This window comes from Antechinus flavipes, chromosome 2 (genome assembly GCF_016432865.1).
Source record: "Antechinus flavipes isolate AdamAnt ecotype Samford, QLD, Australia chromosome 2, AdamAnt_v2, whole genome shotgun sequence".
Lineage (NCBI taxonomy): Eukaryota > Metazoa > Chordata > Mammalia > Dasyuromorphia > Dasyuridae > Antechinus > Antechinus flavipes.
Genome location: NC_067399.1, coordinates 36,297,144 through 36,312,287, shown reverse-complemented (window position 1 = coordinate 36,312,287; position 15,144 = coordinate 36,297,144). Strand labels below are relative to the sequence as shown.

General features: G+C 45.2%; 1 gene segment (V, D, J or C); it reads right to left on the bottom strand.

Moving 5' to 3' along the window:
- Window positions 1-304: 304 nt before the first annotated feature.
- On the bottom strand, window positions 305-1,178 carry LOC127546361 (immunoglobulin kappa variable 3-11-like). The segment is given in 2 exon segments: window positions 305-783; window positions 1,101-1,178. Coding segments are annotated over 2 exon segments (528 nt in total).
- Window positions 1,179-15,144: the final 13,966 nt, after the last annotated feature.

Genomic DNA, 15,144 nt, shown 5'->3' with positions numbered 1-15,144 from the left:
AGCTGGAGGAGGAAATGGCAAAACCCTCTGGTATCTCTGCCAGGAAAACTCCCAGAGGGGTCACAGAGACTCAGACATGGCTGAAGAACAGCAACAAGTTTCTGTCACTGCTACAGAGACTTAGAGCAAAGCCTCCTCAACGGGAACTTGGGCTCCCAAGGAGAGAAACACTCCCTCATGAGGCAAAGGTATCAAAGGGAACTTAAATGTCAGCATTTCACCGTTGGGGTTTTCCCCTGTTTCCCCTGGGTTTGTGCTGCCTCCCCTCTGCCTTGGCTGTGCAGACAGAGCTCATGATCACAAGTTAGAAAGGAGGGACCCGGGGGACCAGAAAGGGGAAGCCCTGGGAGGTGAGAACCTGCCCAGAGAGCAGGGGCTGCTCTGCCCTGGGGACCCCGAGGAGGCACCTGCTGCTCTGAGCTGAGTCCCCCGGACACACTGGGGAGGTTTTTGTTCGGGCCTGAAGCACTGTGAGAGGCCTGTTATAACTATGCTGACAGTAATAATGTGCAGCGTCCTCAGGCTCCAGGCTGCTGATGGTGAGAGTGAAATCTGTCCCAGACCCACTGCCACTGAACCGGGCAGGGACCCCGGATGCCAGGCTGTTAGCATAGGAGATGAGGAGCCTGGGGACTTGGCCGGGTTTCTGCTGGTACCAGTGCAAGTAGCTAGAACTAGAACTAGACACACTCTGACTGGCCTTGCAGCTGATGGTGACTGTCTCTCCTGGAGATCCGGACAAGGAGGCTGGAGACTGGGTCAGCACAATGGCTCCCTGGGAATCTGGGGAAGCAACAGAATTAGAGGAAGACAGAACTGTGGGAAGGTCCAATTTAAAGAACATAAAGGAGACAAGTTTGTGGAGACCCCAGAAATCCCAAATGACCGACAAGTAGTTGTATTGGGCGCCAACATGAGACAGAAACCACCTTTTCCACAGACCGCACAAGGTTTACAATCCGGGTTTGGTCATGTTTCCCAGCCCCCATCTGCCCGTCTTGTGCCCCAGCGTGTGCCCCCATTGTATCAAGGAGCCGTCACTTTTACATCCCCGAAAACCTGGGACCTTCCCACCCCTTCCCTGCCCTCCTGGGCCTTACCCTGAGCCCAGAGCACCAGGAGCCAGAGCAGCTGCCATGGGGAGCTCATCCTGGCCTTCAGAGACAGAGCAGAGAGCAGCCAGAGCCCTGAGGGGCAGGAAGGAGGGAGGAAGCTTTTATGTCCTGGGCAGGGCTCCCTGCGGCTCCCTTGGGGCTCCAGATGCAAAAGAGCCCCAGGTGTGGGAGGAGCCTCCCCTCAGGGACCCCGGGAGCCCCAGGGAGTCCCCCTGGCTGAGCCTGGCTCTGGGGGAGGGGCCCCCTCTGTTCTGTCCCCAGGGGGAGACTCAGGACCAAGGGCAAGGTCATGTCTAGTGCCTCAGGATGATGGTGCAGCCGGTTCTGGACAAATGAAGGCAGTTTCTCTCCCTCCCCCAGGACTAGATTCCCCTTAACCCTGAGGGAGCTCCCAGCCCTGGGGAGGAGGCAGAGAGGGCCCGAGCTCCCAGCCTGGAGACCTGGGAGGTGCCTCCCTGATGCTGCTCCTGGGCCTGCCCCACTGCCTCCCTCTGCTGGAGAAGGGGAGAACTCCAGGGGGCAGGAGAGGGTCTGGCTCAGACTGGACAGATCCTGGCCTGGGACCCGGGAAAAGCCTGTTCGAGCCTGGCTCCTGGTCAATGGGCTTTGTCAGTCACTGGGGGATCCTGCCCTTGTCTGAGGCCTGTGGGGAAGAGCATTCGGTCTGTCCTTGTCCCCATTTCCCATCCTGACACGCCCTGGAGGCTCTGATGGTTTCTAGAAATGAGGCTCTGGGCAAAGAGGGCTCAGGGGGAGGCTCTGATGGGAGCGTAACTAGCTCAGAAACAGGGACCAGAAGCCTGGGCCGCCATTCCCTTCTACCCTGGGCGACTGCAACAGCCCCTGTCTGATCCCCGCCTCCAGGCTCTCCTCTCTCCACTCAATCAATAGTGAGCAAATACAGGAAAAGCATTCGTGTCATACTTGGGTTTTAAAAAAACCATTTTTCTAATTACAGATAAAAAGAATTTTTTATGCTTTTTTAAAAATTAAATTTGAAACTCTCCCTCTCCCTCTTCTCCTCCCCGCCCCCCCATGGAGAAGGCAAGTAATTTGATTTAGGTTATACATGAGCAATAATGCTAAACATGTTTCAAGAATAATCATATTTTGAAAGGAAAACTAGACAAAAAAAGGAAAAGAAAGTAGAATATTATGATTTTCCTACTTTCAGAAATCTCAGCTAAAAAACAAAATGCTAAGTGCTGGAGAAAGAAATAGAAAAACAGAAAGAGTTTGTGTATTATAGGTCCTCCTAATTTGAAGAGAAATGCAAAATAATAATCTTTTCTATTATTATTATAATAAAGCTAGTATTTATTGATTGTCTTAAAGGTTGCAGAGTATGTTACAATTTTATCTCATTTTTTCATTATAATTTTGGTGGGAGCCATTAACTATTAACTAGTATCATTGATATCATTAATTTATTCATGGGGATTCATAAAGGATTTGTACCCATTTTATAGATAAATAAACTTAGACATAGTATAAGTGACATGGTGAGGGCTTCACCTCTACTAAATGTCTGAAGAATTATTTAAACTCAGATCTTCCTGAATCCAGGTTCAGGCCCCATTCATTGCATCACCAATTATATATCAATATGTTAATTAGTATTGATATCTGTTTTGCTAGATCTGGTTTGTTGTGATTAGCTCTGTCCTGTCCGGCAGGACATCAACAGTGGGTCATCGAGTGGAGCCGGGGCCGAGGGGGAGCAAAGGCTCTGTAAGACAACCAGTCTGTAAAGCACCACGCGCTTTGGAATGGAATCGGAGAGACAGAGAGGCAACTCAAGCTTTAAGATGGTGAATGTCTCTGTTTAATGAATGAAGAGAGTTTAATTAAATAGGATTTCTGAGTGGGGGGTTACAATGAGGAGAATGTCGGACCATAGGTGTGGCGGAAATCCTAGAGTATACTGTTATGTAGATTTTGGGCGGAGATGACCGATTTCTTGGGACACACATTATCTAATCTCAGGAATTTAGGGTGTTTGCTGCTCTTCTTAGCTCTTTGTCTCCTGCGTCCAAGGACATGGCCTCTGGCAGTGTTCAAGGACATGGTCTTGAAGAGCATGGTCTCTGGCATATCCCCCTTTCCTTATTATTAAATAGGTGGGAGGCCTGTCTTAGGCTATGTGGCCGGCATCCACATTCAGTACCCAAGTAATCCGACCTTAGAAGGCCAGAGAAGGGCAGGACCCCTGTCTTAGGCTATGTGGGCGGCATCCGTCCCAGCACCCCAGCATCAAACTTCCAGGGTGTGCTTCTGGAAAACGGGCCCACAATAATCCCGTCATTGGGTGTTCCTGCAGCCAGAGGGTATGATGATCCTGAAATATGGGGCCACAATAATCCCGTCATTGGCTCACCCACAGCTTATTTACTGAATGCAGGGGGGGCAATACCTGAGACCAGACCTTGTATGGATATGAGGAGGAGGTGGGGCAAGAGTGCTTAAGGCAAAGTGAATAGGAGCTAAGAGTTCCCATTCTTTCAGGTATATTGAAAAAATATACCAGTTTCCCCAATGTTCTATCTCTACCTCCCCTTTTCAAATGACCATTCCCGATATAAATCCCAAGAGCAAATCAAAATCCCTATACATAACAGACTAATACAGTAGCATTTCCTAAAAAGGCCTAAAAAGCCCTCAAACATAACAGCAATTACAGTTTTAACAAATCCCATCCCAAGTCTTAAACACACAGTAATAGATGATCCAGGTAAGGTTTAACAGTCAGTCATCAACCATTCCCAAAGTCCCTCATATCAGTCCAAAGTACACTCGATGCAGGATCAAGTCCATGGTCTCATTTTAAAACTGCTGCTTCAGGCTGTGAAGTGATAGGAGGCTCTCATTCCTTGCAGAGTGGGTGCATCATGCTGACAATCAAAGCTGATCAAAGCTGATCCAGGTTCCAGAAGCAAGACAATATCTGTAATTTGACCAAAATCTAGAACAAAAACACAAATCTAGCACAAAGATTAGATCAGTCTCAGATAGACTCAGTTCACCAGACTGTTGCAAAATACGAGGAGGCCAAAATGGATTGACGAGCAGTTTCCTATGTGAAGAGATGAGTTTGCTTTACAGGCCAAGCAAACAGCTGCAGTCTTACAGACCCTTGTTAATTGTCCACTTATCATGTAGAAACCTTAAAGGAACAAAACACAAATATCCAGTAACAGACAGTTGACTAGGCGAAATAGTTGCCCAAGCATTTAGGATACAATGATTACATATAACCAGACTGAAAATAGCAAGGCATGACATAATTGAATTGCATTAACAGTTTCTATTGACCATTGCTCTGATCAGAGAGAGATCAGTTACAGAAGGAAAAATTCAAGAACATAACTATAACATAACATAAGCAGTCGAATTTTAACAGCTTATCAATCAATTGTCCCAGTAACTGTCACAGGGTGGAGCTTTAAAACTCCCAAATAGCATTAGCGAATTAACTCTAAGCCCAAAGACTCCAACAACAGATGTCATCAAATTTCGGATAAATCTTAAACAATTATTTATCATATCCTTATAAGTCATAACAGAAAGCAATTTTGTCTCAGTAAGTTCACAACTTAGAACAATTATCATATCTAGGTAGATGTTACATGAGTGAACATTATACATACAAATCATTTTGCTTTTAAAATACCCAATACATAGAAAAATATCCCAAATTGCATATTGTCCATAACAAACATTTTCAAAAGGACAAAGAGAAAAAACTATTATGTTCAGAGACCCTTTAAATAACCTCAGAATGACCCAATACAATCAATTTAAACTTTATACAAAAGACCCAATTCCACATAAAAGAATTCAAGAAGGTTTTTTTTTTTTTTTTTTTTTTTTTTTTTTTTTTTTTTTTAAACATAGCAATTAAACTCTTAGAAATATTCGTACCAAAGTATGGATCACATTTACGACCATATCTCTTAACCAAGAAAACCTTTATGAAGAAACAAATATTCAATCAATTAAGCTAAAGTAAGCATGTCCTTAAAAATCACAGTTTGCTGCACTGGCTGTAATCAGATAAGAAAAAAAAGCGGCAGGAACATACTCAGGGAGGTGAGGGGCGGAGAAGATTCCATATGGCCATCCTTCCCCCACTCCTGACCCCCTAGAAAAACTTCCCTCAGGTTCCCCACTCAATTTCCTACATGGGGATCCTTTTCAAGATTTAACCCATCAGTTTCCCAATATCAGGTTTCTTCCCAAATCCACCCATTTCCAACTTTCTCTTTCCCTCTGACTACATACTTAAACAATCTCCTTAAAGAACTTTCCTTCCCAGCTACTCCTTTGGTAAAGTAGCAGAAGGCAGTGGGGGTGGGTGACTCCTTCCCCCACCTCTTCACCTACTCCCAAAAGTCTTTCACCCTTCTGATACCAATCGAACCTTAATTATCCTTACAAATCAGTCCTTCCTAACTCACCTGCATTCCTCTTTCCTTTTCCCATCAAAAACCTGTAAGATTCAACCCTATAGAGAATAATAAACCTCCAAAGATCCACACATGTCTAGCAGAGCTGGTTTTAAAGTATTAACTTGTGTTAACAAATTTCAGAAGGTAACAAACTGAATCAAGGTAATACAGCAAAGTTTTTTCTTCTGCCACCTTACTTTAACAGCGATAAGCATCTTATCTCTAGAGCTATTTATTGCCTAGGCCAGGCTAAGCTTGAATTTTATTGTTCTTTACTCTAGCAGGCATTTCCTTAAAGACATGCAAATTATCCTTAATCATTGTTCTTAAAACTTAACAAAGCTTTTAAATCAGCAAAAACAGCTTAGGGGCTTTTTCCAGGATTCCCCACCCTCCAAAAGAAGTATAATTCCTTTTTCTCTTATCTCCCTTCTCACAGGCTGCTGCAGTCAGCCAGAGACAGAGAGAGAGAAAAAAAAGATTTTTCAAACTTCTTGATATTTTCTAAGCCTGCAATACAGAAGCTGAATCCTTATCTCATACAAGCTTATTTTAATTTTTAACACAGACACACACAGACAAACATGGAGCTCCAATTTACTATGTACAGTTGCAACGTTGTTTTCCAACCAACAACATAACAGACAAACCACACAGAACATGGAACATATATCACACAGACTACACAGACATTCAAGATTTTTTAAAGCATGAGAACAACAGTTTTCTCAATCGTTGACACCTTGTCTGTTTCAGGAGCTGTTCAGTGAATTTGAGTGGTTCGATCTTCTCTTCAGGTTCCAAGGTGTCTTGGTCTTGTAACTGATAATAAAAGATGTGTCTTTTTGTGATCGCAGAATCTACTTGAGATTTAACGAAAGTGGTTAGTTTATTAAAGGCCCAAGGGCCAAAAGAAAGGAGGAGAAGGAGTCCCACAAGAGGGCCGAGAATACTAGGGAGAAGAGTGGATAGCAAGGGGGAAGTGGAGAACCAGTTCTTATGCCAGGATTCATTTTTTTCTCTTTCCTGTTTTCTTTTTTCCAGACTGTCCCTAACTATTTGTAGGCTGTTTTCAACAAGGCCAAGTTTATCTGAATAAAAGCAGCATTCCTCCTTGAGGGCTGCACAAAGACCTCCTTGTTGTAAGAAGAGAAGGTCTAAGCCTCTTCTGTTTTGCAGGACGACTTCAGCTAAGGATGCTACTGAGTCTTTAAGGTGTTTAAGTCCTGTTTGCAATTCCTGTAAATCCTTATCTATAGCAGCGCTCAATTGGGAATATTGTTTGTCATTTTGTAGGAGGGAGGCTATACCCGTCCCTGTTCCTACCGCTCCTAGGCCAAGGAGGACGGTCAGGGTTAATGCAGTAAGGGGTTCCCTCCTGGTCCTGAAATTGCCAGTACTTTTTTTTTCCCAGATGTCAAGGAAATCATCGGCCTGGTATATATTAATATGAGGGAAGAGAAAAACAGAAACACAGTAATCGCGTTTTTTGATAAAAGATCGGGCATCCAGAAATGTAGTAAGGCCAGCAGAGCAGGCAAAATAAGAGCCGTCAGGAGCGGCCACATATTGCCACGTCAGGTTGACAGGTATGGTGTGGTTGCAAACGCCTTCAAGCTGTTTGGGAGGAAGCATGTTAGGTCCTAGGAGACAAATTCCAATGCCAGTGACCCTACTGACAGTCAGGCCTTGTTCTTCCTTTTTGTCCCATCTAAGTTGGGAGGTATCATTTGTAAATAAGGGGGGAATAAAGTGTGCCACGCCCTCGTAAAAAGGGGGGCTTGAGGAGTAGCACATCCAGCAATTTTCTAAAGAGGAGATGTTAAGTTTGTGTATAGCTTGTATGGAGGCATTTACCACCATGAGAATGTTTGATTTTGGTGGGGAAGGGCGGAAAAGAAGGGTGGGGCGAAAAAATGTTGGGTTGGGCCGGGATGGTATCGGGGGTGGAGGGGACCGTGTAGGGGATTTAACTCGTGATTCGGGTGAGTATTGTGGTCTGAGCTGTATGTTAGGTTCGATGGCAACAGGGTTATTTGACTGGGGGAACTCTTTAAGGAGCTTGATGGTGAATGTGAAGCCATGGTTATACTGATCTTTGTACAGCCTAAGGCCCCACGAGACACCCTGATTCCAATGATTGTATTTTTTGCCAGGATCAGTGAATTTGATTTCCAGGGGGTGACACCAACCTTGACACTCTGTTTTAGTTTTAGGGGTGCCGTCATCAAAGCGCTCAATGTCTTTATGACTATATTTGGCTTTCACAGTAATGAAATCCCAACTTGAAGAGGGGCTCCAATAAGTATCGCCGGTGGTCTCACACCCCCAGGCTGCGCAGAAGAAACTTTCAGGACCCCCACATATATGTGTTAATGCCCTATCCCTATGTTTGCTTCCTGGGCAGACATAGAATGTCCATTGAGTGGTAACAGAACGGTGCCAAGGGGACATGCATCCCCAAGCCCCATTACGAGATTGATTAGGTGGTGTGTCCCCATGGTAATCTTGGGAGTCCCAACCGGTGGCCCCTCTGGCCAATTTACACAAGTCCGGTGTCAAAACTGGCCATGGGGTTGAGGTTCCGATCTGAGAGGTACTCCAGGTGATGTCACCCCAGGAATTCGTCACTAACCAAGTATAATTGAAAAGCTGATAGGGGGTGGCCGTAACACAGATGGGAATGATAATGGGGAGTATGAAGGGTATCATGTCGTTCTGAGTGTGAATAGGTTATACGTTACCAAAAAGGCTTATCGTCTCACTCTGTTCGTCTTCTCGTCCTGTAAAAGAACAGAAAGGATTTTCTCAGGGTTGTTCCCTGGGTGAGTTAAAGGGTTTTATTAGGCGATCTGGGAGCCATCTGGCATTTTGAGCTTGAGAGTCATAGATACAGGCATGTCCTTTTCCCCATATGAGAACAGGGTCAGGGCCATGCCATTGATTGGTCATAGGGTCTCTCCATTTAGCTTGTGCATAACTGTCTACCGTGGAGGGGTGCCAAAGGCGGTCTGCTGCAGATTTTCCTTCTGCATCAAGGGTTAAGAAATTCAGCACAAAAAGGGCGTGGTTCAGTAGGTTTCTAGGATTGGCTGCACGGGAATATAAAGTTTCAGGGCCTGACTGTAATTTTGAAATCATCCTTTTCAAAGTTTGGTGGGCCCTTTCGACAATGCCTTGGCCCTGAGGGTTGTATGGAATCCCTGTGATATGCTTAATGGCCATGTGTGCACAGAATTGCTTAAAAGAGGTGCTAGTATATCCTGGGCCGTTGTCTGTTTTAATGGTTTTAGGTTTGGGGATGGAGACTAAGGAGGCTATGATATGGCTGATGACATGTTTAGTGGCTTCCCCTGTTTGCAGGGAGGCAAAAAGGAAACCGCTAAAGGTATCTATAGAGACATGAATATACTTTAATTTTCCAAAAGATGCTAGGTGAGTAACATCCATTTGCCAAAGTTCACCAGGGACGAGACCGCGGGGATTAATCCCCAGGTGTGGTTCAGGGAGGTGTACCAAACATCCTGGGCACCGTTTAACTATTTGTCTGGCCTGTTCTCTGGTGATCCTATACAGTTGGCGCAGCGTATGGGCATTAAGGTGGTGTAAGTCATGAGCTTTGATGGCAGCATCTATAGGAGATGTATGTAGGGCTACAGCTAGAAGAGCTTTTCTTGTAGCGAGATCTACTATATTATTGCCTTCTGTCAGAGGGCCAGGCAAATCAGAATGCGCTCTAACATGGCAGATATAAAACGGATGACTTCTTTTCAAAATATGTTTTTGTATTTGACAGAACATAGGCGATGCATTGGTGGAAGGCTTTATGTAAGGTACGGTTTCGAGCAGCGGGATAGAGTGGGCAATATAAGCACTATCAGTGTAAATATTCATGGGGCCGAGAACGTTTTCAAAAACCCAAAGCAAGGCCGCTAATTCTACAAGTTGAGCCGAGGTGTAGGAGGTATGAAGTGATGTGAGGACCGTATCTACTGTGATTGCTGCCCTGCCTGAGGAGGAGCCATCAGTAAAGACCAAATGGGCCTCAGGTAGGGGGGTAGTCTTGGTGACGCGAGGGAAAGTGACCGGTATTTCTTTAAGAAACTGTACAAGTCTATCTGTTGGATAATGATTATCAATAGTCCCATGATAAGAAATTAGAGCGATGACCCAAGTGTCATCATTTTGCTGAAGCCAGGATAGCTGTGTGTTAGTATATGGACAGACAATATGATCCGGTTCTTTTCCAAAGAGTTTCACTGCTAAGATTCTGCCTTCCTGTAAGATATTAGCTATAAGGAGTGGATAGGTAGAGAGCACTTTACTGGGTGTTGCTGGGGCATGTATCCAATATAAAGGCTTTCCTTGCCATAATAGCCCAGTGGGAGAGAAATGTGTGGAGAACACGAGAAGCCACAGTTTTTTTTGGGGATTATAATATCCCATCTTTTGTATAGAGATGGCTTGGTTGACTTTTTGTAAGGCAGCTTTGCCCTCTATCGTCAACTTACGTGGTGACGTGGGGTTGGAGTCTCCCTTTAAGATATCAAAGAGGGGTTTAAGGTCACCTGTCGTTAATTTCAAATAGGGACGCAGCCAATTTATGTCGCCTAATAATTTTTGGAAATCATTCAAGGTGTGTAAGTGGGTGGTACGGACCTGGGCTCTCTGGGTGACGACATGACTGGGGTAGAGCTCAAATCCAAGAAAAAATTGAGGAGAGGCAAACTGGACCTTCTCTGGGGAGATGTGTAGTCCTCTTTTATTTAAGGCCCTGGTCAGCTGCTGGGTAATTATATGTAATTCTTGTTCATTAGGACCGGCCATGAGGATGTCATCCACATAATGAATTATATAAAGATGGGGGTATTTCAAGCGAAAAGGATCTATGGACTGCGCAACATATTTCTGACAAAGGGTGGGGCTGTTGGTCATGCCTTGAGGGAGAACTTTCCACTGAAACCGGGGGGAGGGGCCCACACAGTTGGTAACGGGGAGGGTAAAGGCAAACCTTTCGGAATCTTCAGGGTGTAAGGGGATGGAAAAAAAGCAGTCTTTGAGATCTATAACAATCTTATGAAAACCAGCAGGAATCGCTATAGGAGTCGGCAAGCCTGGTTGTAAAGTTCCCATAGGGACCATGGTCTTATTAACTGCTCTTAGGTCATGCAATAATCTCCAAGAGCCTGATTTCTTTTTGATGACAAATATTGGGGTATTCCATGGCGAATTTGAAGGTTCTATATGACCTTCGATTAATTGTTGTTGTATTAGATTTACTGCAGCCTCCAGTTTTTCTTTAGAAAGGGGCCACTGGTCAATCCAGATGGGATTGTCTGTTTTCCAAGTGATCTTATCTGCCTGCAGGCTGGGCGGACCAGTGGCCCTTAGAAAAAATGGTTCTGAAAACCAAGGCCAGCACGGCCAGGGTGTGGCTGTACTTGTAAAGGCTGATTGAAACCCTGGTTATTTTTCCCTAATCCTTGTTGAGGGAGAAAACCCTGGCTTAGCATTTGTTTTGTGACTACAGAATTGGGGCTGCACATAATAATACCCATTTGTGAGAGAATATCTCTTCCCCATAGGTTAATAGGTAGATTAGGAATTATGTAAGGGCGGACAGTGCCTTTATTTCCCTCAGCGTCTTCCCAAGTTAGTAACTGGGAGGATTCCATAGTGTCACATGCTTGTCCTATACCCTGGAGGTGAGTGAGGGAGGATCGCATGGGCCAGGTTTTAGGCCAATGCGTGGCAGAGATGATTGTGGCGTCCGCTCCTGAGTCTATCAGGCCAGAGAAAGACTTGCCTTGTAGCTTAAGGGTTAAGGTGGGTCTTTCTTGTGATAGGGTTTGTATCCAATAGATATCCGAGGACCCGGGGGTAGATTTTCCCCTTTGTGTTCTAATGGCTGGATAGGAAGTATCTAGGGGGAGGGGTACGGCTTGTGCTAAGCGCTGATGAGGTTTAATTGAAATGATGGTGTTTAAGGCAGAAGCAATGACCTTAATTTCTCCCTTGTAATCATTATCTACCAGTGTGGGGTAGATCATTAGCCCTTGGAGAGTCGAGGAGGCGCGACCAATGATAAGAAAGAAGGTATTGTCAGGAGGGGGTCCAAATACACCCGAGGCGAGGGCTTGGGGGCCATCCTCAGGTTTTAGTATCGTGGGGGTGGTGGTACACAGGTCCATTCCCGCACTTCCTGCTGTGGCCCTGAGGAGTTTTGAACTGGGATTATCCCCGTGGCTGTCTGGACAGATCCTTGAGGGGTCCGGGGCGGACCCCGCCGGCCGTTTCCCGGCAGGGGGGTTAATGCTTTTCCTTCCACATCATATGTGGATCTACAAGTGTTGCTCCAATGAAACCCTTTTCTACATCTGGGGCATAGATTAGTGGGTGTTGGACGCTTGTTTTGAGGGGGCAGTGGATTTTTGTTAAGTGGTCTCATGATATTAGAAGGGCATTGTCTAGCAAAATGTCCTTCTGCTCCACACTTGAAACATGTTTTGGGACCGCTGTTTATAACTGCTCCTATAGTCAGAAACGCTTCTGACATATTTTTCATAGGGTCCTGTAAAGCTAATACTGCCTGGGACATTTTTTCAAGTTTTGCGTTTGTGGGATCTTGAACTTCTTTACATAGTTTAATCATTTCATTAAGGGTTTTGTCATGCCAGCGGCCATTAAGTATATTGCGGCATGGACCATTAGCATTCTCAAATGCAAGTCTCTTAATAATTAGGTCATCTGCAGCCTCACTGCCAAGAGTCCTCTCAGCGGTTTCTAAAAGTCTACTAACAAATTCGGAGAATTCCTCATCTTTCTTCTGACTGACTTTATTAAGGGGTGTAAATGGTGAGCCTGTAACAGGTAGTGCCCTCCAAGCTTTGTAAGCCGCACGACTAGTTTGTTCCAGTAACCCCAAGGGCAACTTTTGTTGTTTAACTTCTGGGGCATAGTCTCCCCTACCTGCTAGTTTGTCAAAAGTCCAGGTCCTATTATTTTTGGTTTTCAGATTACTTTTCTCAATAGTCTGACAATTGTACTCAAACTCAGCTTTCCAAGTTAAAAACTGACCTCGGGAAAGGACAGCCTGGGCCACCCTCGTCCATTCTCCCGGGAGCAAGTGTCCACCTTGTCCTACAGCCTCGAGGGCAGAGAGTGTAAATGGAGCATTGGGGCCATAATTTCTTACTGCTGTATGTAAATCCTTAATATTTTTAAATCGAGGGGGCTTATACTTTTGCTCAGAATAGTCCTCAGTCGCTTCTAGTTCCTCCTCTGACTCTGATTCTTTCTTTTCCTCAATTTGGCTCTCTGCCTCTGATTCGTCCCCGCTCTCTACCTGGTGTTCGAAGAGGGTCTGAAGCCCGGGGCTGTGATCCCCTTTTGCAGATCCTGACTTCCCAGGGGTGGGTGTCTCTGGGGAACTGTCCTTTTTCTTTGTTTGACTTCTCAGGACGGGGAAGGCTATGGCTGTCTTATTCTCTTTCTTCTTAACATTTTTATCCTTAGGGGAAAGGGGATTTAAGGGCAACAATGGATTCTGCATCGAAGCCTGTAGTGCTGAGAATTCTTGGGTCATCTGGACATATTGTCTCTGTATTTCAAGGGTTTTCCTAAGTTCAGACATACGTTTAGTGAGTTCTTCCTGAACTGCCCTAAGCTCAGGGATGGTGAGAGGGCCCTGAGAGGTTTGCAAGTTTTGTGACTGTGTAAAGTAAATATCTTGGGGATTATAGGCAGCGGCTTCTGTCTTTAATTCTGCTGCGTCCTCTTCGCTAAGAGCCTTATTTTCGGTTACAGGTATAGTCGACTTGCAAGTATGGGAAAAAACGGGGCAAGTGAGAGTATTGTCCCCGGGGGTGGCGGGTCTTTACTGACTGAGGGAGGGGATTCTGCGTCCTTTCTATTCTCAATCTTGGAAATTTCAATTGGAATGGAAGCAGCTGATGTGGCACGAGACCTTGTGGCCAAACAAGATTCAGCGGAGGATAATAATTGCCGAACCCTTCCGTTGTTAGGGGCTCCTTCAATGACTTCATTAATTAAAGCCCAAAGGGGAAGAGTATTTACGGGAACAGCATTCGGCCCCTCTTGTTTTAGCAACTTGTTTAGTTCTCGGCCAACCTTCTGCCATTTCCCGGGGTGTATTTCAGGGCCATTTACAATAAACCAAGGACAGACCTTATCTATGTATATAAAGAATTTTATAAGGTCCTTCTTTTTTACTTTTATGCCTCTTTCCTTAAGATTTCCTTTAAGATCTTTAAGGAATATTTGTTCTTTAGATAAATACGATCCCATATTACCGACAATCGCTAAAACTTACCTCTACCCTTATGGGGTTCCGTAGAGACTGTGAATTCTCTCCCGGAATGCTCGGGGGCGATGTCGGGCCGAGGTCCACTTAGAGCCCCACGTTGGGCGCCAGTTGTCCTGTCCGGCAGGACATCAACAGTGGGTCATCGAGTGGAGCCGGGGCCGAGGGGGAGCAAAGGCTCTGTAAGACAACCAGTCTGTAAAGCACCACGCGCTTTGGAATGGAATCGGAGAGACAGAGAGGCAACTCAAGCTTTAAGATGGTGAATGTCTCTGTTTAATGAATGAAGAGAGTTTAATTAAATAGGATTTCTGAGTGGGGGGTTACAATGAGGAGAATGTCGGACCATAGGTGTGGCGGAAATCCTAGAGTATACTGTTATGTAGATTTTGGGCGGAGATGACCGATTTCTTGGGACACACATTATCTAATCTCAGGAATTTAGGGTGTTTGCTGCTCTTCTTAGCTCTTTGTCTCCTGCGTCCAAGGACATGGCCTCTGGCAGTGTTCAAGGACATGGTCTTGAAGAGCATGGTCTCTGGCATAGCTCCCAATGACAAAGTTCCCATCATGAAACTTAGCATGTTCCCTATAGCATCTAGTTCTAGAGAGCTGCCTTTAGCCCTCACATAGCAATGAATCATACAAAAATACATATTATTCATTTGACTTAAACTACACTTAAAATCCAGTGTGTCCTTTACACACTTGGGGCCAAGGGACTTTTCGGAAGCCCCATTAAAATAGAAAAGACTATCCCTTCCAGCTGTCTTACTCAGGGCTCAGGATACTCCTTCTACTGAACTTCAAGGGGCAGGATGGTCTCTCCACTTCAGATCACTAGATTATATAAATGTTCATTTTCCAAGATAAGAAACAACAGAAAATTGGGTGGGTTTATAAGAGAATTTGTTTTGAGGGTCAAGTTCCCATAATTTCCTCTATCCATGAGGTGAAACAGCTCAGGCCCAGCACAAGCTGGCAGATCTCGGGGGGCACAGTCATGGGCTGGAGTAGATGCACTTCGAAGTCTGTGGGAAAGAGCAGTCACGTCCCCTCATTACAGCAAATATAAGGGAAAGCTGCTTCTTGGGGACCTCAGTGACTTCCACAAAGGGAAAGTAGCTCAGCATTAAGTTTATGTCTCTGGCTTCCTGTCTCATTCGGACAATGATCAGGCCATAAGGATCTGTGATAGTCCCAGAAATGGGCTCTCGTTCTGCCTGCTGCAGACAGGGGAATCCTGGCTTTAAGCATT